Genomic DNA, 23,431 nt, shown 5'->3' with positions numbered 1-23,431 from the left:
TTTATTTTTTTGTTTCTTGTGACGTTTATCCTGATAGGTGCTAAATAAATCCATTTTTACTTACTAAATAAATGAATAATCCAGAAGCATGAACCCGTGTGGATGAACGAATGAGATCAGGTTATTCCAACACGACTGTTTTGAAACTTCTTTGTGTAATTCATCTCATGTACTTAATGTTTGTTTTACTTGTTCTGTTTGATAGTTGATGTTTGTTTTGTGGTACATTGGCGGATACCAACACCAGATATCTATTTCGAGTCACCAACTGAACTCCAACCTGCTGCTGACCTTCTACCGCTCATCCATTGAGAGCCTGCTGACATACTGCATCACAGTGTGGTACGGCAGCTGCACTGTAGCAGACAAGGAGAGGCTACAGAGAGTGGTAAAGACAGCACAGAAGATCATTGGCTGCCCTCTCCCCTCCCTGACGGACATTTACACCTCCCGCTGCCTCAGCAGAGCCAGAAACATCATAAATGACAGCTCCCACCCTGGCTCTGATCTGTTTGCCCTGCTGCCCTCTGGGAGGCGCTACAGGTGCATCAGGACTAAAACAAACAGACTCAAAAACAGTTTCTTTCCAAAAGCAATAACTGCCCTGAACTCCTGTAGGACTTCAAATCTGAAATACGCTGGACACTAACAACATATGTGCAATACATTCTGTCACATGACATGTACAACATATCATGATCCGTGCAATAATACTTTGAACGTGCAATATATTTTATTTTTTCAGACATAGACATCATACTTATATCTGCAAATAACTAGAGTGTGCACATCTGTTTTATTTCTGTAAATATTTTATACCTTAGATCTTTTATTTATTATTTATTTCTATACTGCTCTCTCTGCACTGACACTGGGGATGGCTTAATCTCGTTGTACATGTGTATAATGACAATAAAAGGCATTCTTCTATTCTATTCTACATTATAAACTTGCTGTTTCTTGCTCAGTTCATTCTTAGAAAATAAATTTCTCATCTTATTGAGGTTTTATCTGGTTAAATTAGGGAGAAATGGATGAATGATTGTGAGGTCCATGACGAACACTGAGGAGGTTGCTGTCTTCAAAAGATCCGTCTCAGTTTTTACTGCTGGATTAAGTTGTTGTTAAACAGTTTGTTCTGGTGAATTCCTAATATTATGTGGTTGTTCTTACCATAATAAATAAACTGGAACCTCTCGATATCATCTTCGCTTCCTCAGCTTCTTTCTGCTCTTTTCAGCCACTTTCACTCATTCTACATAAACATGCTCAGATATGGTTGAAGATTTCTGGACCCTGATCCCAACTGAATTATTTCTGCTGCTGTTACCCTGCAGGTTCATTTTTTACCACTAGGTGGAAGCGGACCACCCTGACAGCTGCAAGCTTCTTCTGTTCGCTGAAGTAAAGATCACCTTTTCCCTTTAAAATGACTCAGGACTGAAAGGGTAAACAGTAATTAACTGGGCCTGATTAAATCAGTCACTTGGCCAGAATACTAAGAGATTAAAAACCTGGAAGACTCAAATCATTTAGGTTTTCTCTTAAATTAAAACAGATGGGGTTGTTAGTTTCTTGGCTTCCAGTAGTGAGGAACCTTGGAGTTATTCTGGACCAGGATTCGTCCTTTGGTTTCTAGGACCACCTGCTTCCACCTCTGAAAAGAAACATCCTGTCAGAATGATGCAGAAAAACTAGTCCATTGATTTGTTATTTCCAGATTGGACTAGTCTAATTCCTGGTTATTGTTCTGTCCCAGAAATGTTCTGGAAAATTTCCATTTTATTCAAAATGTTGCATTGAGGGTTCTGATGAGGATTATCAGCAGAAGTCATATTTAGTTTAGTACAGATTCAGACAGATAATCTAATATTTAGATCCATAACTGGTTTAAAGAAAATGGTTTCAGCATCCAGCATCTGATACCTGATGGTGATCGTTCAAAACAAGACCAGCTGTGAAACTCCATTTTCCAACATGAAGGCACAGCCTGCAATGTTGAATTCAACTAGTTTGCAACCAAGAGTGTGTTTTGGTGACAGAAACGAAGTCTGAAACGTTTATTTAAAATGGGAAAATCAAGGTGAGCTGAAAACTTAGAAGAAAAAGTAAGAAAAATAGTGTTGAGTGGATTTTGTTCTTTGTCTTGAAAATGCTTCATTAAATGGAAAAACTTTTGAAAAACTGTTCATTTCCTCTTCAAATGGAGCCACGTTTTTCAGGAAGTTGTGGGATGCAAAGCTGAGTGTGTGTTGTGTCCCTGAAAAACGGACTGTGAACTTGAGGATAAACTTGGATTTTGACCTGGAAAATTGGGGATGGAACCATTAAACTTACAAACAGATGGAGTGGCAGGTAGGAGTTTTTAAAAAGTTGTAGGTTTAGTAACGTCAACATCACTGAGATCAAATCTCAGAGCAGTTTTGCTGATGCTGAGATAAACTGGACTGAACTGGGCTGACGCGCACGCACCGTCAGGGGCGCCCGTGGCAGGGGGAGGAGACGCAGGCCGGAGCGCACCGAACGCACACGGTTTTTTCGGAGTAACCCGTTCACCATGGTGACCCGCGCGATCAGCCTCCTCTCCATCGCGCTCGCCTCGCTGTTGCTTCCATTCCCGGTGCGGCGCGGACCGGGGCGCGTGGCGCAGCTCGTGGCGGCGGCGGAATACTCCACCAAAACCGAGCTGGACTACGAGTTCGGGGACTACCGGGGGAAGTGGTGCATCGACGACCACGGCTTCGTGTACGGCATCGGAGAAGTGTACTACCCGAGCCCCACGGCCTGTCCGTGCACGTGTACCGTCGACGGACCCGTGTGCATCCGACCCAAGTGTCCCCGCATCCACCCCCGGTGCACGCGGATCAGGTACAAGTCGTGCTGTCCGGTGTGTGAGGCCATGGCCAGAGTCTGTTTCTACGGGGGGAAGACGTACAGACTCCTGGAGGAGTTCCGGGTGAGAAAGATCCAAACTTCTTTCGAACCGTGTCCCGTTAAGTTCACACAGATCCAGCGGTGTTTCACGAGGAAACTGCGCAGTGATCGCGCGCCATTTCAAATTTACGCACACTGGATCATCTTACTGCTTCCGTAGCGGCTGTTCAGTGAACTCGTAGTCAGTTTATTTACCTTTTTAACTTTTTTGTTTATTAAGTTTTGCATGAAAAAGACAGAAAAGTCCACTACTTTTTAAAAAGCTGAAAACTTATTAGTGCTCCTATAAAAACCGGGAGAAAATTATATAACATCTTTAATTAAAAACCTTCCTCTTCGGCATGTTGCAGTAGATGTCCTTCAGGTCAAACACTAAACTGCAGTATTTAGTGTGTGTTGGGGATGTGATCTTTTGCTTTGAGTGGTATGAAAACGTATTTTGAACATTTAAAGGTACTCTTCTTCTTTAACAGTGAAAAAGCATCTATAGGGTTGATCTCTGGAGTGTTTTAGCTTATTTCAGCTCACAGTTTTGATGTTTATGCTCTTGTTTTTCCTGCCATCACAATCAGCCACATTGGTTCTGAGTAAAGATCCAAAACCAGCAGAACAAACCTTCCTGGGTCTGTTATCTTCACTTCGCAAAGCATTTGTAAAACTTAAACTCTGTGTTTCAGCTGTCGAGGTGTGAGCGATGTCGCTGCGAGGCCAACAGAGAGGTGTACTGCAGCATTTCAGACTGCCCAGCCCCGCACTGCGTGAACCCCACCTACGAACCCAACCACTGCTGTCCCATCTGTAAGACTGGTAAGACTGTCCGTTTTTTCATGGATGAACCCAGGGGTGTAGCATGCTTTTCACAAGTGTGGGATGTGGTTTGGGGATAACCAATTAACAGACAGCGTTGGGCATGTTACTTTAGAAAAGTAGTTAATTATAGTTACTAGTTACTTCTTGCAAAGAGTAACAGCATTAGTAACAGAGTTACAGCATTAAAAAAGTAATGAATTACCCAGAAAAGCAACTATTTTGTTACTTTTGAAAAAAATGTTCAATTATGCTTTAATGGAATTTCAAATCCATCCGTCATTTATTCATAATAAAACCGAATATTAGATCTGACTATGAATGAAATGGAAACATATAACGGAAGAAATTACTAACAGTAATGGACACTAATCTCAGGCTGCTGGATGTCGTGTTTCCGCCTCCTTCACCTGATTCTAGCTGCTCATTTATTCTGGCTATGATGAACATTACTCATAACGGTCTTGTCTTTTATCTCAGTGAGGGAAAATGTTTGTGGTTCCAGATTAAAACTTTTCTGTTTTCTCTGGACTCGCCGTTGCTGCGTCTCCTGGTCGTTTATGTGTGTAGCTGCACACACTGACTGGGTCCGCTCCTTTACCACCAGCTGGTGAGGTGAGCCGTGAGGAGAAAAGCGTTTGCCAGTGGAAAGAGGCTTTACCAAAATGAAGGGGCATGGATCTTTTAGGGTAAAAAAATAATAAAAAGTTAATAATAAAGCCATAATTTTGTGCACATTTCTTTCAGGTTGTAGTCTGCAAAGTGCAACGGTGTCCATTGCTAAATCCTCTGACGTCCCTGTGTTTTGGTTCCAAAACACCAGCTATGAAGTAGCTATCCCAACCCCGTGCTGGTTAAGCCATTCGTTCATTCATTCTCTGTGCTGCTTAGTCCATTAAAGGTAAGCTGGTAACAGGTGAGGGGCAGGGTACACCTGGACAGGTCACCAGTCCATCACAGGGCCAACAACTATTAACACACACACCCAGGGAGAACCCACGCATACACAGGGAGAACATGCATACTCCACACAGAAAGACCTCAAGGTTTGAACCTCCCCCAGCCGACCTTCTTGCTGTGAGGCTGCCGTAACCACCACACCACTGTGCAGCCGTGCAGGTTAAGCCAAACCCATGAAAGGCATCAGCCACTGAGCCCCAAAAATCCCAATGAAAATGACCAAAAATGAAAACAGCTGCATCCACAAAGTCAACGCATAAGTGGATCTTAAAGGCATGGGAGTCTACAGTTGGCATTATATTAAATTATCCCTATCATATATATATGTACTGTCTGTTTCTGTGACCTCTGATATTTCCTCATATTTAAAAAATACAGTAAAAAACTGCAATATTACAGTTTTTTTTCATAGTCTACGGTGTATAAGAATGACTGACAGAAATTACTTCAAATACCAAGTACAGTTGTGAATGGACATTGGCCATGAGTGGCCATGTTTTCATCTGTGATTGGCTTCAGGTGAAGCGACGACTGCACTACTAGCTAACTACTTTTGGTGCGTTTAAGGTGTTACTCATCACAAACGGTGCTCTAGCACCTATCAAACTGAGTCGGTGCTGCACTGCTAAAACTTCACAAACCCAGTTCTTTTGTCCATTCAGAGACACTGTAGTAAAATTGGTGGCACAAATGTGGCAGCTGCCATGTATGTTGACCCTCGTCAAGTAGATAATAACGGCTTATTCTAAGAGAATAAAAACATTACATTTCTATGTACGATTACCATTTACCATTAGATTTGTTCTAGTAAAGTGGTTAGATACATGGATTCCTCCATGATTTTGTGAAACTGTGGGAGAGGGCTTTGCACAAGTTATCACAACTTAAAACTTTTATGAATAAATTATTTATTTAAGACAAACATAATTTAGCCTTGGCCTCTTCAAACTCCTCCCATGCCAGAGTTTTTGCCTTAGCGACCCACCGATACCCATCAGCTGCCTCTGGAGTCCCACAGGCCAAAAAGGCCCGATAGCACTCCTTCTTCAGCTTGACGGCAACCCTTACTGCCGGTGTCCACCAATGAGTTCAGGGGTTACCGCCACGACAGAGAATGAGAGAGAATGGAGAATGACTTCCGGACGGCTTCGAGGAGATTCTGGTCCACCATCCGGTGGCTCAGGAGGGGAAAGCAGTGCTCCGTCAACACTGTGTACAGTGGGGATGGGGGCTGCTGACCTTGACTCGGGACATTGTAAGGCGGTGGAGGGAATACTTCGAAGACCTTCTCAATCCCACCAACACGTCTTCCAATGAGGAAGCAGAGTCTGGGGTAGCTGCTGCTGGTTCTCCCATCTCTCGCTGGTCGCTGAGATGGTTAAAAAAAGCTCCTCGTTGACAAGGCTCCGGGGGGTCTGCCCAGAGTTTCTTATGGCTCTGGATGCTGTAGGGCTGTCTTGGCTGACACGCCTCTGCAGCATCGCGTGGTCATCGGGGACAGTTCCCCTGGACTGGCAGACTGGGGTGGTGGTCCCCCTCTTCAAAAAGGGGGATCGGAGGGTGTGCTCCAACTACAGGAGGATCACACTCCTCAGCCTCCCCGGTAAGGTCTATTCAGGGGTGCTGGAGAGGAGGGTCCGTTGGATAGTTGAACCTCGGATTGAGGAGGAGCAGTGTGCCAGTCGTGGAACAGTGGACCAGCTCTACACCCTCTTCAGGGTCTTTGAGGGGGCATGGGAGTTTGCCCAATCAATCTACATGTGCTTTGTGTCCCCCGGGGACTCCTGTGGGGAGTACTCTGGGAGTACGGAGTGTCGGACCCGCTTGTACAAGCTGTCCGGTCCCTGTATGACCAGTGTCAGAGCTTGGCCCGCAATGCCAGCAGTAAATCAGAATCATTTCCAGTGCTGGTTGGACTCCGCCAAGGCTGCCCTTTGTCACCGATTCTGTTCATAACCTTTATGGACAGAATTTCTAGGCGCAGCCGAGGTGTTGAGGGGATCCAGTTTGGTGGCCTCAGGATTGGGTCTCTGCTCTTTCCATATGATGTGGTTCTGTTGGCTTCGTCGGGCCGTGATCTTCAGCTCTCACCTGAGCGATTCGCAGCCGAATGTGAAGCAGCTGGGATGAGAATCAGCACCTCCAAGTCCGAGACCATGGTCCTGAGCTGGAAAAGGGTGGAATGCTCTCTCCGGATCTGCAATAGGGTCCTGCCCAAAGTGGAGGAGTTCACGTATATCGGGGTCTTGTTCACGAGTGAGGGAAGGATGGAGCGGGAGATGGACAGGCGGATGGGTGCCGCGTCTGCAGTGATGCGGACGCTGCATCGGTCTGTCGAGGTGAAGAAGGAGCTGAGCCAAAAGGCAAAGCTCTCGATTTACCGGTCGATCTACGTTCCTACCCTCACCTATGGCCATGAGCTGAGGGTAGTGACCGAAAGAACAAGATCGCGAATACAAGCGGCCGAAATGAGTTTTCTCTGCAGGGCCAGGCTCTCTCTTAGAGATAGGGTGAGAAGCTCGGTGATCCAGGAGGGGTTCAAAGTAGAGCCGCTGCTCCTCCACATCGAGAGGAGCCAGATGAGGTTGCTCGGGCATCTGGTTAGGATGCCTCCTTGACGCCTCCCTGGTGAGGTGTTCCGGGCACGTCCCACAGGAAAGAGGCCCCGGGGAAGACCCAGGACATGCTGGATGGACTACATCTCTGGCCTGGGAACGCCTCGGGATTCACCCGGATGAGCTGGTAAATGTGGCCGGGGAGAGGGAAGTCTGAATTGAAGCTCGTTGGGCGGTTCCTACCATCACCATCTTGGCAGCGTCACGTGTCGTCATTCCCGGAAAATCCAAAAATGGGCAAAGAGGTGGAGCTGAGAGGGGGGCTGTGAAGGTGGGGGTGGATGATTGACACCCATCAAACTCCAAGCTGCCTGTAGCTAAGAGCTAACCTGGCCAACTCGGATCTAATGGTAGCTAACCAGCTAATGGAGGTAGGCGGGCTAAAACTAAGGCGCACTGTTAGCCGGCTAAAAACCGCGGTTGTGTTGCACTCTCCCTTCTTTCCTTGGATATTGGATACCTGTCAATCAAAAGAACACGCCCCTAATTATGCCGGTATAATATATAAACGGATGAGTTAGAAAAAAATTCACCCCCCTCACAGCTGTCATGAAGGTAAACTTTTTGTACCAGGCTTTAAACATGTTTATTTCTGCTGTGAAGTTGGTCTTTTTAACATGGGAGTCTATGGGGATTGACTCCTGTTTTGGAGCCAGCCCCTAGTGGATGTGGGGGGCCTTGCAATTTTTTTGCACTTCCGCATAGGCTTCACATTTTACAGGCAGAGGTTGCCGCTTGATAAAAACATAAGACATTATAAGGTTCATTTGTAAAATCTAACAAAAACAGGCATGTAGGCTTTTATTTTGCTATGGTGGTGTGCCACAGTCATTTACATGTAGCGGAAATCCTGAGATACCAATAGAAGCTGTTTTTAATGACAGTTTACATTTTTCTGTCACTGGCTATTGATTTTGTTACACACTTCACCTTTGAATCGGCAAGTCTTGCCAAACAGGTTTGACCTCAGAGTTCCATCTGTAAATAATAAATGTCATACTGAAAGTGATCCACCTTCTCATTTAAATTAAATGTAAGATACAGTTTGTATGTATGTAGAAACATGAATAAAACGAGGATGTTGGTGCATGTCATTCTTTTGACATTTTGCTAAAATGTATAGGATGTAAAAAGGATCTACGTCACACGAGTGTGAGGGATGGAGATTTACGTGTATGTGTCATCATTGTGGTAATGTGTGTGTAGCTATGGTTACGTCACTTTAAACCGCCTGGAGCTTACAGATCCATCCCTGTTATGTCATGCGTGCTTTCGTTGCATTTAAGTCCCTCTCAAACATCAGGGGGATTGATGTGTGTGTGTGTGTGTGTGTGTGTGTGTGTGTGTGTGTGTGTGTGTGTGTGTGTTGGTTTGTATACAGAAATAGCAGCAGAGATAATGCAATACTATGATATGCTTTATTTCTGAAAAAGAAAAGCAGCTCAGTAGTTTGCTGCTTTTTATCAAAACAACTGTTAATTCCTCACACTGGAACTTTATTTCTTGTATTTTATCTTTTTCTTTCTGTTTTTATTTATTTTATTTCTTTTAAAGTTTGTTTTCAATGCACTTGTTATTGCTTCCAGCAATGTGATGCTTTTAATGTTTTACTATCACTTTGCAATGTCTTGTACATGAAATGAGCCATACAAATGAACTTGCATTGCCTTATCTTGTCTTATAGTTGTACCATCCACTGCTGGACAGACAGTGGGACAGATGGTTTGGTTTGTGCATCATTTTTTTTTTTTTTTTTGCTTCCAAATTCCCTCACGTCATCTGTGTTTGGATCTGGCATCAGATGAAGTGTACTTCCTGTGTTCCCACTGACTGGTGTTGGTTTTTGTTTCACAGGTAGCTGCCAAATAAAGGAACCCCCATCTGTTAGTGAGGGATGCAAATAGAACCAGAATCAGGTTGTTTACATTTATTGTTTTCAGGAAAATGTCATGCATATTTCAGATTAAGCTGATGGGAAATAGACCAGATGGACAAAGATCAATGCAGTTAATCAAGATTTTCACATTGGAGCTGAAAATAAACTATAAAGATGCTCAAAGAGAACCTCGTATGAAGGCTACTTAGCACTACATGACCCAGTTCCTGTAATATTCTGGTATGGGGATTAATAACTCAGACGGACAACAGACAGTGTGTGGCGGAATCCATCTTCACTTCTCAGCATACTCTCAGAATAGACGTCCCACATCGTTGCACAGCACGACCAGCAGGTGGCAGTGAGGAGCATTAGAACATTAAACATGAAAATTCACTACACTCCATCTTAACTTTTGTTACCCCCTTAAACTTTAAAGGGGTAGCGCACCCAAAAAAATTTTGAGCTGTAAATAACACTACTTAATTGTGATGAAAATCACACATACTGTTGATAAAATTGGTATTTTTTAATTTATTTTAAAAATGGGATTTTGTGGGTAAATAAATGGCTCATAGCGCCCTCTACAGAGTAAAACCAGGTTATATTTCTCGTGACATAGAGAGGTTATCTACATCACGAGAAAACTTTAAAAACCCCACAGCTCCTCCCTCCAGATGCAGGTAAGCGGGTCCTCACCTTGCAGGCATAAAAAGCCACGCCCACCAACGCATATGAAGGGACATGAACTTATCTGGTGTAGATCTGCTAGTTTCAGACTTCTATTCTTTCACAGAGTTTCTGATGAAATATTCCTGCAATGCATTTGTGCTTCTGAGGGTGTAAAAGTAACACCGGACTTCATTCTTTACCTGCTGATCCTCATCAGGCGACAGACAGCAGCTCAAATCGTAGCAGCAGCAACTTCCAGCAGCTCTTCCTGCAGCTGCCACAACCTGTCGCGAGTCTCCACAGCTTTCCAGAGCTGCTGGAGCTGCTGACAGGCAGCTAACAGGCAGCTAACAGCGCTAATGGCTAACACTGATACGTTCAGGACCACCTGGTTCATGTGTAGCTGAGGAGATTCTGGAGGGAAAATCTTCCACCTCAAAGACGCTCTGTGGCGTAGCTGGTTTGTGAATCTCGCTTTGCATCTTGCCAGTGAGCCGAGCTGCTGTCTGTCAATCATTTCTGCCTGTGTGTGCCAACCCACTCTCCGCTCCCTGATTTTGTTCTGTCTGTTTCCTTTGGGAGTGATGGATCCAGATCTGTCTACAGAACAGTGAGATTGAGTTGAGTTTTGGTGCTCCGCAGCTTATTCATGAGAAAGTAAGAGGTGATCAATGTGGATAGTGCATTCTCTCACACCATCATTAACCAACTAAGTAACATGACCAAGTTTTTTTGCTTCTGTTGCTTTTTCCCAGCTGTTTTGGCCAGATTTGGTTTAATCCAGCTAAAAAGTGTTGGAGCTGTAGGAAGCTGTCTCACTGCTTGGCATGCACTGCAGAAACACTTCCACATCCTTATGTAGCTGTGGCCACCACATATAACTCATTGCTAAAGCTTTTATAAGACAGATGCCAGGGTGACCCTGGTGTAGGTCTTTGAGTAGCTTTTCTCTGTAAACAGCATGAACTTTAACCTTCATTGCCCAGAGCACACATCCTTGTTCCACGGACAGCTCTGTTTTCCGGCTAAAGAATGGCTTGAGTGTCTCTTCCGTTATGTAGTGTGGCGATCAATTGAACACAAAGTCCTTCACTTGGCTGAAAATGGGATCTTTGGCTGTGCTTTGTGCTACGTTGCTGGCTCTAAAAGGTAACTCCTTCATCAGTGAGAAATGGAAAATGTTCCCTTCCTCTGCAGTGCTGTCTTTGTTCCTTTTTGGCAGTCTGGACAGAGTATCTGCATTTGTGTGATCTGCAGATCTTTAATCATCTATGTCATATGTATTCGCCATCAATATAAGCGTCCACCTTTGCACTTTCAGTACAGCAAATGTAGGAATAGATGCCTTGGGGCCCAGGATTGCCAAGAAAGGTTTGTGATCTGTGATGAGAGCAAACCTTCTGCCATAGAGGTACTTGTGAAACTTCTTTACTCTAAAAATTATTGCTAGGGCTTCTTTCTCTATTTGCGCATGTTAATGATTCCCCTACACCCTTCCACCCCATCCACCTTTTATCCCCATCCATCCACCTCGTAACCCCTCAGTCACATGCTCCCCTGCGCTGTACCCACAAACACTCACTCTCACATGCCCACATGCCCACATCACGCTTAACACTCCCACCATACTCTGAGGGAGATAAGGGAGACGCCCCCGGTGGACTAGTGGATAGCGAGCCCAGAATCCAGCCCCTACCCACACACCACCACAGCCCACCCAAAGGTAGCGGACTGAGCATCCCCCAGGGACAGCAGCACCCTTATCAGCGCAGCCAGCCCGTACACTGGCTCATGGTGCCCAGGAAACAGAAGTGTGAAACAACCCATTGCCCTTTGCCCTTGTCTTGCAGGAACTGCTGACATACTCCAGCCACATGAGGTCTAGCATTGTCTTGCATTAGGAGGAACCCAGGGCTGACCGCACCAGCATATGGTCCCACAAGGGGTCTGAGGATCTCATCTCGGTACCTAATGGCAGTCAGGCTACCTCTGGCGAGCACATGGAGGGCTGTGTGGCCCCCCAAAGAAATGCTACCCCACACCATTACTGGCCCACTGCCAAACCGGTCATGCTGGAGGATGTTGCAGGAAGCAGAACGTTCTCCACGGAGTCTCCAGACTCTGTCATGTCTGTCACATGTGCTCAGTGTGAACCTGATTTCATCTGTGAAGAACACAGGGCGCCAGTGGCCAAGTTGCCAATCTTGGTGTTTTCTCTGGTAAATGCCAAACGTCCTGTATGGTGTTGGTCTGTAAGCACAACCCCCATCTGTGGACGTCGGGCCCTCATACCTCCCTCATGGAGTCTGTTTCTGACCGTTAGAGCTACACATGCACATCTGTGGCCTGCTGGAGGTCATGTTGCAGGGCTCTGGCAGGGCTCCTCTTGTTCGTCCTTGCACAAAGGCGGAGGTAGCGTCTGGCTGCTGGGTTGTTGCCTCCTACGGCCTCCTCCACGTCTCCTGATGTACTGGCCTGTCTCCTGGTAGCATCTCCATGCTCTGGAGACGACGCTGACAGACACAGCAAACCTTCTGGCCACAGCTTGCATTGATGAGCCATCCTGGATGAGCTGCACTACCTGAGCCACTTGTGTGGGTTGTAGACTTCGTCTCATGCTACCACTAGAGTGAAAGCACCGCCAGCATTCAAAAGTCACCAAAACATCAGCCAGAAAGCAGGACATGAGAAGTGGTCTGTGGTCACCACCTGTAGAACCCTCCTTTATTGGGGGTGTCTTGCTAATTGCCTATAATTTCCACCTGTTGTCTATTTCATTTACACAACAACATGTGGAACTGATTGTTAATCAGTGTTGCTTCCTAAGTGGACAGTTTGATTTCATAGGAGTGTGATTGACTTGGAGTTACAATGTGTTGTTTAAGTGTTCCCTTTATTTTTTTGAGCAGTGTATTTGGCTAAGTGGCTAAGTTGCAACACTGGATGAGGGAACAGACATCAACTAAAGACTGCTGCCATTCTGTCCTTTCAGGTCCAAACTGCTTTGTTGGGAGCAGGGTGATCCCAGCAGGGGAGCGCGTGAACATCAATGAGCGAACAGTATGCTACTGTACCTACCGGGACGGAACATGGCACACACACCCCCAGGCCACCTGCGAACAGCGCCCCCTGCCCAGCCCGACAACGAGCACCCGTACCGAGACCCCCAGTGACGAGAATAGCAGGGGAAGAGGGGGAAGGCCTTTCATCCCCAGACTAGATTTGATACCATAAACTGGAGGTAATTCGATAAAGGACTCAAAGAGGCAGAGCTGCTTTTCAGATACTAATGTGTGTCAAGTCCATTAGAGGTAAAGAATATTATGCAAAGCCCCATTTCCACTAAGCGGTTTGGTCTGGGCCAGTGTGGTTCAGAAGATCTAGAATGGTCCAGCCAATCCAGGTGAGTGTTCCCACTGCAAGTCAGACAACCACTGGGCATACGGTGTTTAGACCAAATGCCTAGCGTGGCATCATACTGGTGTGACGACAACAAACGTGATGCTACAAACAACAATGGTGGTCAGTCAGCAGCTGGTTTTTGTTCTGCTTGGCTTTTGACTCTATGTACAAATAATACATGCGGCATTGTACGACCAGACCTTACTGTTTGCAGGCATCCTTTTTCTATTATCTCTTCAACATCAAACTGAACCATGAACTGAACGGCAACGTTGTGTTTGTTTTGTACTTGCTTTTGTCTTGGGCAGTGACATTTTTCTGTCTGCCAGTCAATGGAATTTATCGTTAGATGCCAGTAGCTCCGTCCTAAACGTACTGTAGCATTTTCCTATGGACCTACAACTGAAGGGGGTCTATAAGTGGTGCGGTATTGTTCGGTTGTATGGGTCCCTTTTATAATGAAACACAAAATAGCGTACCGGACCACACCGGCTTTAATCGAACCGCTCAGTGGAAACGGGGCTCATGTCAGTTCCTCTAGAAGTGGGTACCAATGTATACTGGTATAAAAGGCTGTTGAACTTTGTAGTCCCAGAACAGAATCAGTCAAGAAGCAGACATTTCCAGATGGAAATTATGTATAACAGTCAAAGATTGGTGGAAGGATAACCCAAACTCTGTTCATTGTAGTATCAGGAGCTAACTTTCCTCCAGTCGAACAATCCTCTACATGTACAGTCAGGGATCATTCACAGTCACTGTTAAATACCTAGCGTCACCATGGGGGCTGTGCTGAGCTCAGCAACCAGCAAGAGGAACAAAGAAAAGGCCATTGCTATCTTCTGCACAGCCTCTTTTAATCTCATTCAGAGACTGTACATTATGATGATCTCCCCCTCCCTCCTCCTCCATTGAAACGGATGTCAGAATTTAGAAATGAACTCTAACTCTAGAACTCTGCGCTGCCCTCTAGTGGATGTATTACATAACAACTATTGAGAATGCACGCATGACGTCACTGTGGCTTTCGCCACCATTTTGGGGGGACCCAGCAAGCCACCTACTGTATGTACATATGTCAAGTGAGCATAAATGCACCCATACTTGGTTGAACACATTTGAGACTGTTTCACAACAACGCAGAGTTATGAAATATAAGGAAAACTCAGAGGTACTTTGTAGTGTATCAGTGTATCATTGTGTATCATTTTATTGATCAATGATTCAGTGATATTGATCTAAATTGAAAATATGTTGAAAACGTTAATATTTAGTTGATTTTTGATTTGATATAAATGGAAGTGATTGTGTTAAATCAGCATGTGATATTGTGTCATATTGATCTGGAATTTAATCAGATTTTATCCCCTGAATCAATATAAAAAGTGTTTTGTGATCAAACTTGTGATGAACATTCCTAGTGTGTAGTAATTAGAGTAGCAGATAAAAACAGACGTATGGTTAGAATAACATTCAGAAACCCACACGATGTCATACCACATGACTGAGACTTCATAACAGTATTTCAGAGGTAATTCATCTGTCTGTAACTAACTCTGTTCACCAACTCGGTCCAGACTAAAATATGATCTGTCAGTAAATATTTTCTCTTCTTTTATTACAAAACTTCATTTTGTGAGGTTTGTGAGGATCAACTAACTCCTCCCACTACAGATGTCACTGTGAAAGCTACATGCTCCTGTTTGGGATATGGAGTCATCATTCCAAATTCAATTGTTATTCAGCCAAAATGACCATTTCAGACCACAAAATAACAAGATATCCTGCCTATGAGTCAGAGAAATTAAACAGCTGAAGTACCACAGTTCTGCATGGCCAACCAAACTGCAGCAGGGTGAACAGACGGTGACAGAAGTGGGTTTTTTAGAATCATTTGAACTCTTCGGACATCTCATAGTAGTAAAACCACTAAATTCTTGGCTAAAATCACCACCCCAACTGAAAAAGTGGTGTAAGCTGGGTAAATGTAAATTTAAAAAAAAAAACAATGCAATGGTTTATAAATCTCATCAACTAAAATTTTATTTCCAGTAGAACATAAACAACAAATCTGATGCAGAAACTGAGAAATTTTACCTTTTGATGGAAAATATGAGCTAATTTTTAATCAGATGGCAATAAAACTTCTGTAAAAAGTAGTTCCAGGGTGATGTTCGGCACGGTGTAAAAAGTAGTTCCAGGGTGATGTTCGGCACGGTGTAAAAAGTAGTTCCAGGGTGATGTTCAGCTCGGTGTAAAAAGTAGTTCCAGGGTGATGTTCGGCACGGTGTAAAAAGTAGTTCCAGGGTGATGTTCAGCACGGTGTAAAAAATAGTTCCAGGGTGATGTTCGGCACGGTGTAAAAAGTAGTTCCAGGGTGATGTTCAGCTCGGTGTAAAAAGTAGTTCCAGGGTGATGTTCAGCATGGTGTAAAAAGTAGTTCCAGGGTGATGTTCAGCACGGTGTAAAAAGTAGTTCCAGGGTGATGTTCGGCACGGTGTAAAAAGTAGTTCCAGGGTGATGTTCAGCTCGGTGTAAAAAGTAGTTCCAGGGTGATGTTCAGCATGGTGTAAAAAGTAGTTCCAGGGTGATGTTCAGCACGGTGTAAAAAATAGTTCCAGGGTGATGTTCGGCACAATGTAAAAAATAGTTCCAGGGTGATGTTCGGCACAATGTAAAAAGTAGTTCCAGGGTGATGTTCAGCTCGGTGTAAAAAGTAGTTCCAGGGTGATGTTCGGCACGGTGTAAAAAGTAGTTCCAGGGTGATGTTCAGCTCGGTGTAAAAAGTAGTTCCAGGGTGATGTTCGGCACAATGTAAAAAATAGTTCCAGGGTGATGTTCGGCACAATGTAAAAAGTAGTTCCAGGGTGATGTTCAGCATGGTGTAAAAAGTAGTTCCAGGGTGATGTTCAGCACGGTGTAAAAAGTAGTTCCAGGGTGGTGTTCAGCATGGTGTAAAAAGTAGTTCCAGGGTGATGTTCAGCATGGTGTAAAAAGTAGTTCCAGGGTGAAGTTCAGCATGGTGTAAAAAGTAGTTCCAGGGTGATGTTCAGCACGGTGTAAAAAGTAGTTCCAGGGTGATGTTCAGCATGGTGTAAAAAGTAGTTCCAGGGTGGTGTTCAGCACGGTGTAAAAAGTAGTTCCAGGGTTAAGTTCAGCATGGTGTAAAAAGTAGTTCCAGGGTGATGTTCAGCACGGTGTAAAAAGTAGTTCCAGGGTGATGTTCAGCCTGGTGTAAAAAGTAGTTCCAGGGTGATGTTCAGCATGGTGTAAAAAGTAGTTCCAGGGTGATGTTCAGCACGGTGTAAAAAGTAGTTCCAGGGTGATGTTCAGCACGGTGTAAAAAGTAGTTCCAGGGTGGTGTTCAGCATGGTGTAGCATCTCTTCTTCTAACATGTCTGGAAACGTCTGGGAAGTGAGGAGACCAGTTGCTGGAGTTTTAGGAGAGGAATGTTGTCCCGTTCTGGTCTGATGCAGGATTCTAGCTGCTCTACAGTCCTGGACCCTGGTTGCTGGATTTCTGCTTCCATGATGCTCCAGATGTTGTGTACTGGTGAAAGATCTTTTAAACTGTGCATGCTTTGACAACAGTGAGATTTTAGCGATTTAATGAAGTTATATGGGATGTTGTAGATGAGGTTGAGGTGGGACATCTGGGCTGGCATCCATGTGGAGGAGACTCACGATGGGAATGCTGTCTCAGTTACTTGTGACCCTGGCTTACAGTCCCTGTCCCGAAATTGAAGGGTGATAGGACGAATAACATCATTGACACAGAGAGGGATGAGAGAGAAAGGGAGGCTGTAAAGAGGAAGAAGGAATATTGAAGAAAGACAAGCAAAGGTCAGACAGAGGGAGGAAGAAAGGATGAGGGAGAGGGAAGGTGGATTAGCAGGTGAGGGAAAGTGGAGGGTGGACAAATGCAAGTGGGAAGGGTGAATGGATGATGGATGAGGACAGGGGTGGGTAAGGGTTAAGTCAAAAGAACGAGACACAGTTGAGGAAGTAAACCGAGTTTAAGAAGGTTCATCATGTGATTAGAGGAGTGTTTGAGGCGTCGCCCTGCTCCGGGACCTACATTAACCTGTTAACTTCGTCCGTAAACACAGAACACAGAAATACAGAAATAGTGGATTTTCTGGAAGTCTTTCTGAGTCCATGCAGCGATTTCCAGTAGAGAATCATGTCTGCTATAATGCAGTGCTGCCAGGGGGGGGGGGGGGGGGGGGGGGGGGCAAGATCACCAGCATACAGTTCTGTCCTGTGCATACAGAGATTTCTCCTGATTCTTTCAGTTGTTGGATGTTCTACACTGTAGATGGTTGATCTTCAAAGTCTGAGGAACATTTTCCTGAAAATAGTTCCAACATTTTTAGAGCCAGTTTGTCTCAGATTGGTGAACATCTGTCCATCTCTCCATCTGAGAGACTCTGCCTCCTTTTATACCAGTCATGTTAGTGACCTGTTGCCAGGTAACCTGGTTAGTTGTCTGAAGTTCCTCCAGGTGTTTCTGGTTTGTACCAGGTACTTTTTGTTCCAGCTTTTTTCAGACGTGTTCTGCATCAGATTCACTATCAGCTCATATTTTCATCTCATGGTGAAACGTCTCAGTTTCATCCTCTGATGTGTTTTTATCTGCTACGGGGACTAAAAGATGGGTTGGTGAGATTGGTAAATCTTTGCATTCTGTTTTTATTTATATCTTACACAGCATCCAACTTTTTTGAAACTGTCATTTGTTCATTTTATTTATGGGATCTCTGCTTTTCCCCACATCAGTATTGTTTTAGGATATATTTGGATTTTAATTCCTTTGATGTGCAGCATGAAATGAATTTTCCTGTCTGATCTAATGTCCTAACACCCTTCGTTAGACAAAGCAACATTTGTTGTGTAATAAAAGATAAGGCCATGTTTGTACCTGTGTAGAAGATGAGGGGTCTGATCATGGTGCAGTGATGATGGTGGATAATTCTTCATTTCCAGCAGTTTAGGACGGGGTCGCTGGTTATTTAGCTGCAGCGATGGTCTGTTGTGTAGGAAGGATATTTTTGATGGAGTGCCATGGAGTGGGAGTTGCAGCCATCAGTGACAGAAGGAAAAACACATGTTGTCCTGCTGATTTCCATCTGTCTGCACACGCCGGTCACTGAGCTGTAAAAAGGAACTCTACCTGGACTAACATACAATCCATGTAACGTACAAACAGCAACCTCCACTTCATGTATGTGGGTCAAGTCTCTGATGGTGCCACGCTCCCTCAGCCTTTCATTGCTACTGTATTTAGGTCGTTTTGTTATATGTATCTGAAGAAAATAAGTTTCCATCGTGGTTTTACTAATAAAATGCTGGTTTATTTAATTGTAGCCTGTCCTAAAAAAATTCTTCTCTCAGATGGTGTCCATGTGTTTTCTGTCTCCGGTGAAAATAAAACTTTTACAGAAAATACCTCCAGGTTTCAGACCACCATCTAGTGGTCGTTGTGAAGTTCTGCATCAATCATACGAAACTGAACTGTGTTAAAATGTCAGATTTGGTGGTTTTTGTTCTGAATGTTCAGTAATGATTTATCCTCTCCATCATGAGGCCAGTTTTTCTGCTTCCTGTTTGAAACAATATCCCCAAAATAAACGCAGCACATGTTCACAACTACAAGGGCTCCATGTATAATCTGGGTTTCAAAAGAAAGCAGAGATGTGAGATTATTACAGAAGTGTCAGTCAGGATGTGTGTTACTGAGCATAAATTCACCTGGAACACAGTAGAAAATGTAAAAACCACATTAATTTCAGTGAAACCAGAGGATAGCAGCCCAGTAGAACCAGGAATGTGGAAAGTGTGAGGAACTGTGCTGCAGTAGAAAGTAACCTGAGCAGGTGTCCAGGTGTTTAATAGAGGAGTTACGCAGGTAAAGCCATCGGCCGATGATGATGATGATGCACATCTTTATCAATGGTCAGTCAGGAGGATCCAGAGAAAGCCCCACATTCACCTTAGGAACACCATGAGGAAGGAATCCCCCTTCACTATAAAACCCCCGTCTCCATGGAAACTACCATACTCTCATTCTTCACGTTATAGAACACAGCTGTTTTCAGAGCTGGAATCAAACTTTTCCCCACAAACAGCAGCAGTAAGACCTGCTTTCTGCTTCTGGCTGCTAGCTCCAGAGTTTGTCCCACCGTGATGAGACGTCTCTGGAACCAGCGGTCTCTGCTCATACGACTGGTTGGGTTTGCTAGCAGTGGAGAAATTAGAAGCTCTAAAGACGACAGAGCTGTTCTCATGCTTTTCTTACATTCCCATAGAACTGCTGGGGGTTTGAACTGTGTTTGGATCCAGGGCTAGCCCCACATTCACCTTAGAAACACCGTCATTGTAAGCTACACGTTAGGAGTGTTTATTCCTGGCGTGTGCACCGTATAGGTACTAATGAAGAGGTTAAATCAGGTTTTGGAGCGGGGTAACGTGCATGTATCATCTGTTTTCTACATCAAATAAAAGCAGGGCGCACACAGCTGGATTAACAGTTTTTATTGAAAACGTGCAGGTCCACATCAGGCTATGCTGCCAGCGTTGGAGGCGATCCTGGGCCACAGGTCAGCACACTCTTTGGCAACTGGACCTGTGATGGCTGAACCTGCAGACAGATAACAGACGTTGCTGTAGAGTCAACAACGCAAGTATAGATGGATTCATTGGCAGGTCTGACATATTCTCGTTTGTCTCATCCCTGATTGAGATCAGTCAGCCACAGCTGGTCGCTGCCGTCTCACCCACAGTGATGAACTCCATCTGCCCTTCTACGACAACTCACCCAGCCACTGAGCAGACAAAGCAAGTGCTTTTGGAAGGGAAAATGCATTTCATGTCGCCCCCATCATTTTATAACACAAACCTCACCAAAACGTTTCTTTTCTGAACTGAGTTCATGATTTCTACATCTCCCTCGACTCGAGGCTGAGAAACAAATCTCCGAACTGAAGACACAGCTGCTCTGCATCAGGTCCCTTTCATACATCTAAACGCCCACCTTTCATTTCTCCTTTGTTGTTTACTATGACGCCTGCATTGTCCTCGAAGTAGAGAAACACGCCGTCTTTTCGCCGATACGACTTCCGCTGCCGTATCACCACCGCAGGATGAACTGTGGAGAGAAGAAAGAGGATCCCGTCACACCCAAACACACGTGTTCATGTTCCCATGAAACGACCAGCACAGTAAAGACAAGCTCTTCTTCTTTGTCATGATTTAACAGCAGAGACCAGAAAGCGAGATCGCAGGAGGAGAAGCCGTTCGCTAACGGGTCACATGTTGGTTCTCAGTCTTCACCCTCTAACCCAGGACCAACTCCGGTCCTAGAGCTCTACCATCCTGCAGGTTTTTAGTGTTTCCTTGGTACAACACACCCCAAACAAATAAAAAGGTTCTCCAACAACCTGCTGTTGACTTCTGCACCAGCCATTAATGGGCCACTGATTCAAGTAGCGACCACTGCTCTAACAGTTACGTTCCCAGTCCCACAACATTAAAACTTTAACAGAATTACTTGATGGAGCAGAAACAAACATGCAGGAGAACAACCCTAAATTTCCACAGTAGGCCGCGGTCCGAGAGCACCGTGGCTTCGCTCTGCCCTTCACGGCACGCCCGGTGTGAACCACAACATCGTAAACGGTGCACGATAAAATAAATAAAGATGCATCTGCAAGACAACCTGGCAGCAGTGATCGGTTCACTCGTTTAATGCAGACACATTCAAACATTTATGTTCACTACTGTATTATAACTTTGTTCTGTTCATTCAACTTGTGATGAATAAAATTCTTCCAGAAGCCAACATGTTTGCCTCTGGTGCAACCAGGACTGCACCACACGACCACTTCAGCATTGTGTACATGTGTACCGTCTTCTTCCCACTAACATCCAGCTCATAGGCAAAAACTGAGCAAGGATAGAGGGTATATATGCTTGTTTATTGTACTTATGATTTAAGTTATATTTCTACCTTGTGTGGTTTGGTATATTTCTTTTCTTAGTCGTTTTAGGTAGAAACTAAAATCACACAAACATCAAATATAAATGGTCCTTTTTTTACAAACTATTTACATCAAAATGTAGTAATGTCTGGTAGTTTTTATACAACTAGTTACAAAACAATTCCTCACCACAACAGTACCCCAGAGAGTTAACTGGTTCTAGGTTGGGCGAACACCAAATTTAACAGAAGATGCTGCAGTGCGGCCAGAAAAACATCCGACTGCTTTGAAACTCGCAGCAACAACTCGGCCGTCATGAAGACAGCTGTATTCTGTGCTGACAAACCCAACACTACAGGCAACGGGAGAAGCTTTAACCAGCTCATTTTTACAGGTGTAGTCATTTCAAATACCTGAGCTCATAGCGATTTTGGTTTTTTAACTTACCCTTCTTCCTGAGCTCTGGCTTGCCTTTCTTCACTGTGGCCATGACCATGTCACCCACTCCTGCAGCAGGCAGACGGTTCAGGCGACCCTTGATGCCCTTCACAGAGATGATGTACAGGTTCTTAGCACCTGTGGGACAGAAGAGAGACCACCATGGTGAGAACAGGACATAGGAATCTTAGCTAACAGCATCTAAACAACACTAAGGCCCTCCTGCTTAGGTTTAAGCATTTTACAGCCTGTCTCATCCCTGATTGAGATCAGTCAGCCACAGAAGGTCGCTGCCATCTCACCCACAGTGATGACTTCAATGTTTCCTTCTTCGACAACTCACCCAGCCACCGAGCAGACAAAGCAAGTGCTTTTAGAAGGACTGGGCCGACAAAATGTCACAAAGATGCAAAAAAAAAAAAAAAAAGCCTGCAGCCCTCCTGACAAAAACTGTACATGTTTTTAGTGTTTACAGCTGGCATGTTAAACAGCAGAGCTGTAGAGTACCTGTGTTGTCGGCGCAGTTGATGACCGCTCCCACTGGGAGACCCAGCGAGATGCGGAACTTCGCTCCAGAAGAACCACCACGTCCTGTGAAAACACACAATCCGCTTGCTCAGTGAAACATTGGGCATTAAAAAATAAAAGCTGTCAAATTCAATAAACACCGGTCTGAGATAAGATGATGCCAATCGGCTCGCTCTATAACAGAGAGTAAAACCATCCAGATTTAAGACAGGCTTGTCAAACTGCGCATGCGCCCTAAACTTCAGTAATGCCAAGCAAAGGCTAATATTTGCTAATTTCTCCCATCTTTAAGACAACAATTGATTAAATTAATAACCGCACTGAGTTTATTTATCACATAACTGCCGAGACGTTCACACAAATGATTTGAGTTACTCATAATTTAACAGTCTATAGGACACGCTGCACATGCACCGGCTCCTAATACCTTCTCTTGCTAGCCTAAGCTAACTCCAGCTAATATACTTCACTAGTACAGTGGAAAGCAAAACAATATTTTTAGGTTAATTTATAGAAACAACGGCATTTTAACGTGCCTGAATTTCACCACTAAGCTCAAAGAAAAGCTTTTTGGCCTAAAACTTTATTAGCTGCATGCCTACATGGCGCTGGCAGCCAAACATGGCTTCCGTCAACTATCTGAAAAAAGACGTCGTTAAATATGTTAAGCTTTGAAGAATTTTGAAACGAGTCGGAGAAATGTGGCATCTTTGCTCCCCTGTCACACATAAACATCATATTTAACTGTAGCGTATCGCAAAAACAGCAGATGAAGATGGATTTCACAGGCTGTGTTTCGTACCTCTCTTAGACATTGCTGCAGTAGGGAAAGAGGGAGGCGGAGAAAGGAATTATGGGAAATAAAGTTGAACACGAGTTCATCCGGGTCATGACGAAGAGCCGTGCGGCATTCACGGACTGTCTGAAATATCCCAATCACGAATTCAGGGATTATTATGTATTTATTAACTCATTTAGCGCTTCAAACTAGTGTGTCGAGAAAAATGATTTAAAAAAAAGCCAAATGAAAAAACATTATCACTTTCCATTCTTTTAAAGAGGTAAGGTCTTTTGTCTTTTAGGCATGATCTAGCAGTGGTTAAATAACTCTTCCTCTGGTGCCTTTTTGTCCATTTGAATGAGAAGAGAAGATGAGCATTTCTCCTTGATCACCTAAAGACAAGGTGCACATTACTCATATGAAATAGAAACAAAAACAA

General features: G+C 44.4%; 2 protein-coding genes across 2 annotated transcripts; one reads left to right on the top strand and one right to left on the bottom strand.

The window, feature by feature from the left end:
• Positions 1–2,511: 2,511 nt before the first annotated feature.
• On the top strand, positions 2,512–14,667 carry si:dkey-283b1.7 (von Willebrand factor C domain-containing protein 2-like). Its single transcript, XM_042002469.1, has 3 exons — positions 2,512–2,956; positions 3,612–3,741; positions 12,857–14,667. The coding sequence occupies exons 1-3, from the start codon at positions 2,558–2,560 to the stop codon at positions 13,096–13,098; spliced, it is 771 nt and encodes a 256-aa protein (XP_041858403.1). The 5' UTR covers positions 2,512–2,557; the 3' UTR covers positions 13,099–14,667.
• A 5,118-nt stretch (positions 14,668–19,785) lies between these two features.
• Positions 19,786–23,112, bottom strand: rpl23 (ribosomal protein L23). The gene is made up of 5 exons (XM_042002483.1): positions 23,014–23,112; positions 22,191–22,274; positions 21,693–21,821; positions 20,300–20,413; positions 19,786–19,906 (listed from the first exon to the last, which is right to left on the bottom strand). The coding sequence occupies exons 1-5, from the start codon at positions 23,024–23,026 to the stop codon at positions 19,824–19,826; spliced, it is 423 nt and encodes a 140-aa protein (XP_041858417.1). The 5' UTR covers positions 23,027–23,112; the 3' UTR covers positions 19,786–19,823.
• Positions 23,113–23,431: the final 319 nt, after the last annotated feature.

Source organism: Melanotaenia boesemani, chromosome 2 (genome assembly GCF_017639745.1).
Source record: "Melanotaenia boesemani isolate fMelBoe1 chromosome 2, fMelBoe1.pri, whole genome shotgun sequence".
Taxonomy (NCBI): domain Eukaryota; kingdom Metazoa; phylum Chordata; class Actinopteri; order Atheriniformes; family Melanotaeniidae; genus Melanotaenia; species Melanotaenia boesemani.
The sequence above is the reverse complement of the archived record's forward strand: the minus strand, read 5'-3'. Positions and strand labels throughout refer to the sequence as shown.

Bases quoted from the DNA above. Each gene is read 5' to 3' on its own strand.
- si:dkey-283b1.7 (XM_042002469.1), top strand. From the start codon at position 2,558: ATGGTGACCCGCGCGATCAGCCTCCTCTCCATCGCGCTCGCCTCGCTG. The intron at 2,957-3,611 runs GTGAGAAAGATC...TCTGTGTTTCAG, and splicing joins GACTCCTGGAGGAGTTCCGG to CTGTCGAGGTGTGAGCGATG. The intron at 3,742-12,856 runs GTAAGACTGTCC...CTGTCCTTTCAG, and splicing joins CTGTCCCATCTGTAAGACTG to GTCCAAACTGCTTTGTTGGG.
- rpl23 (XM_042002483.1), bottom strand. The intron at 21,822-22,190 runs GTACTCTACAGC...TCTGTCCCACAG, and splicing joins CAACTGCGCCGACAACACAG to GTGCTAAGAACCTGTACATC. The intron at 20,414-21,692 runs GTAAGTTAAAAA...TTCTCTCCACAG, and splicing joins GCCAGAGCTCAGGAAGAAGG to TTCATCCTGCGGTGGTGATA.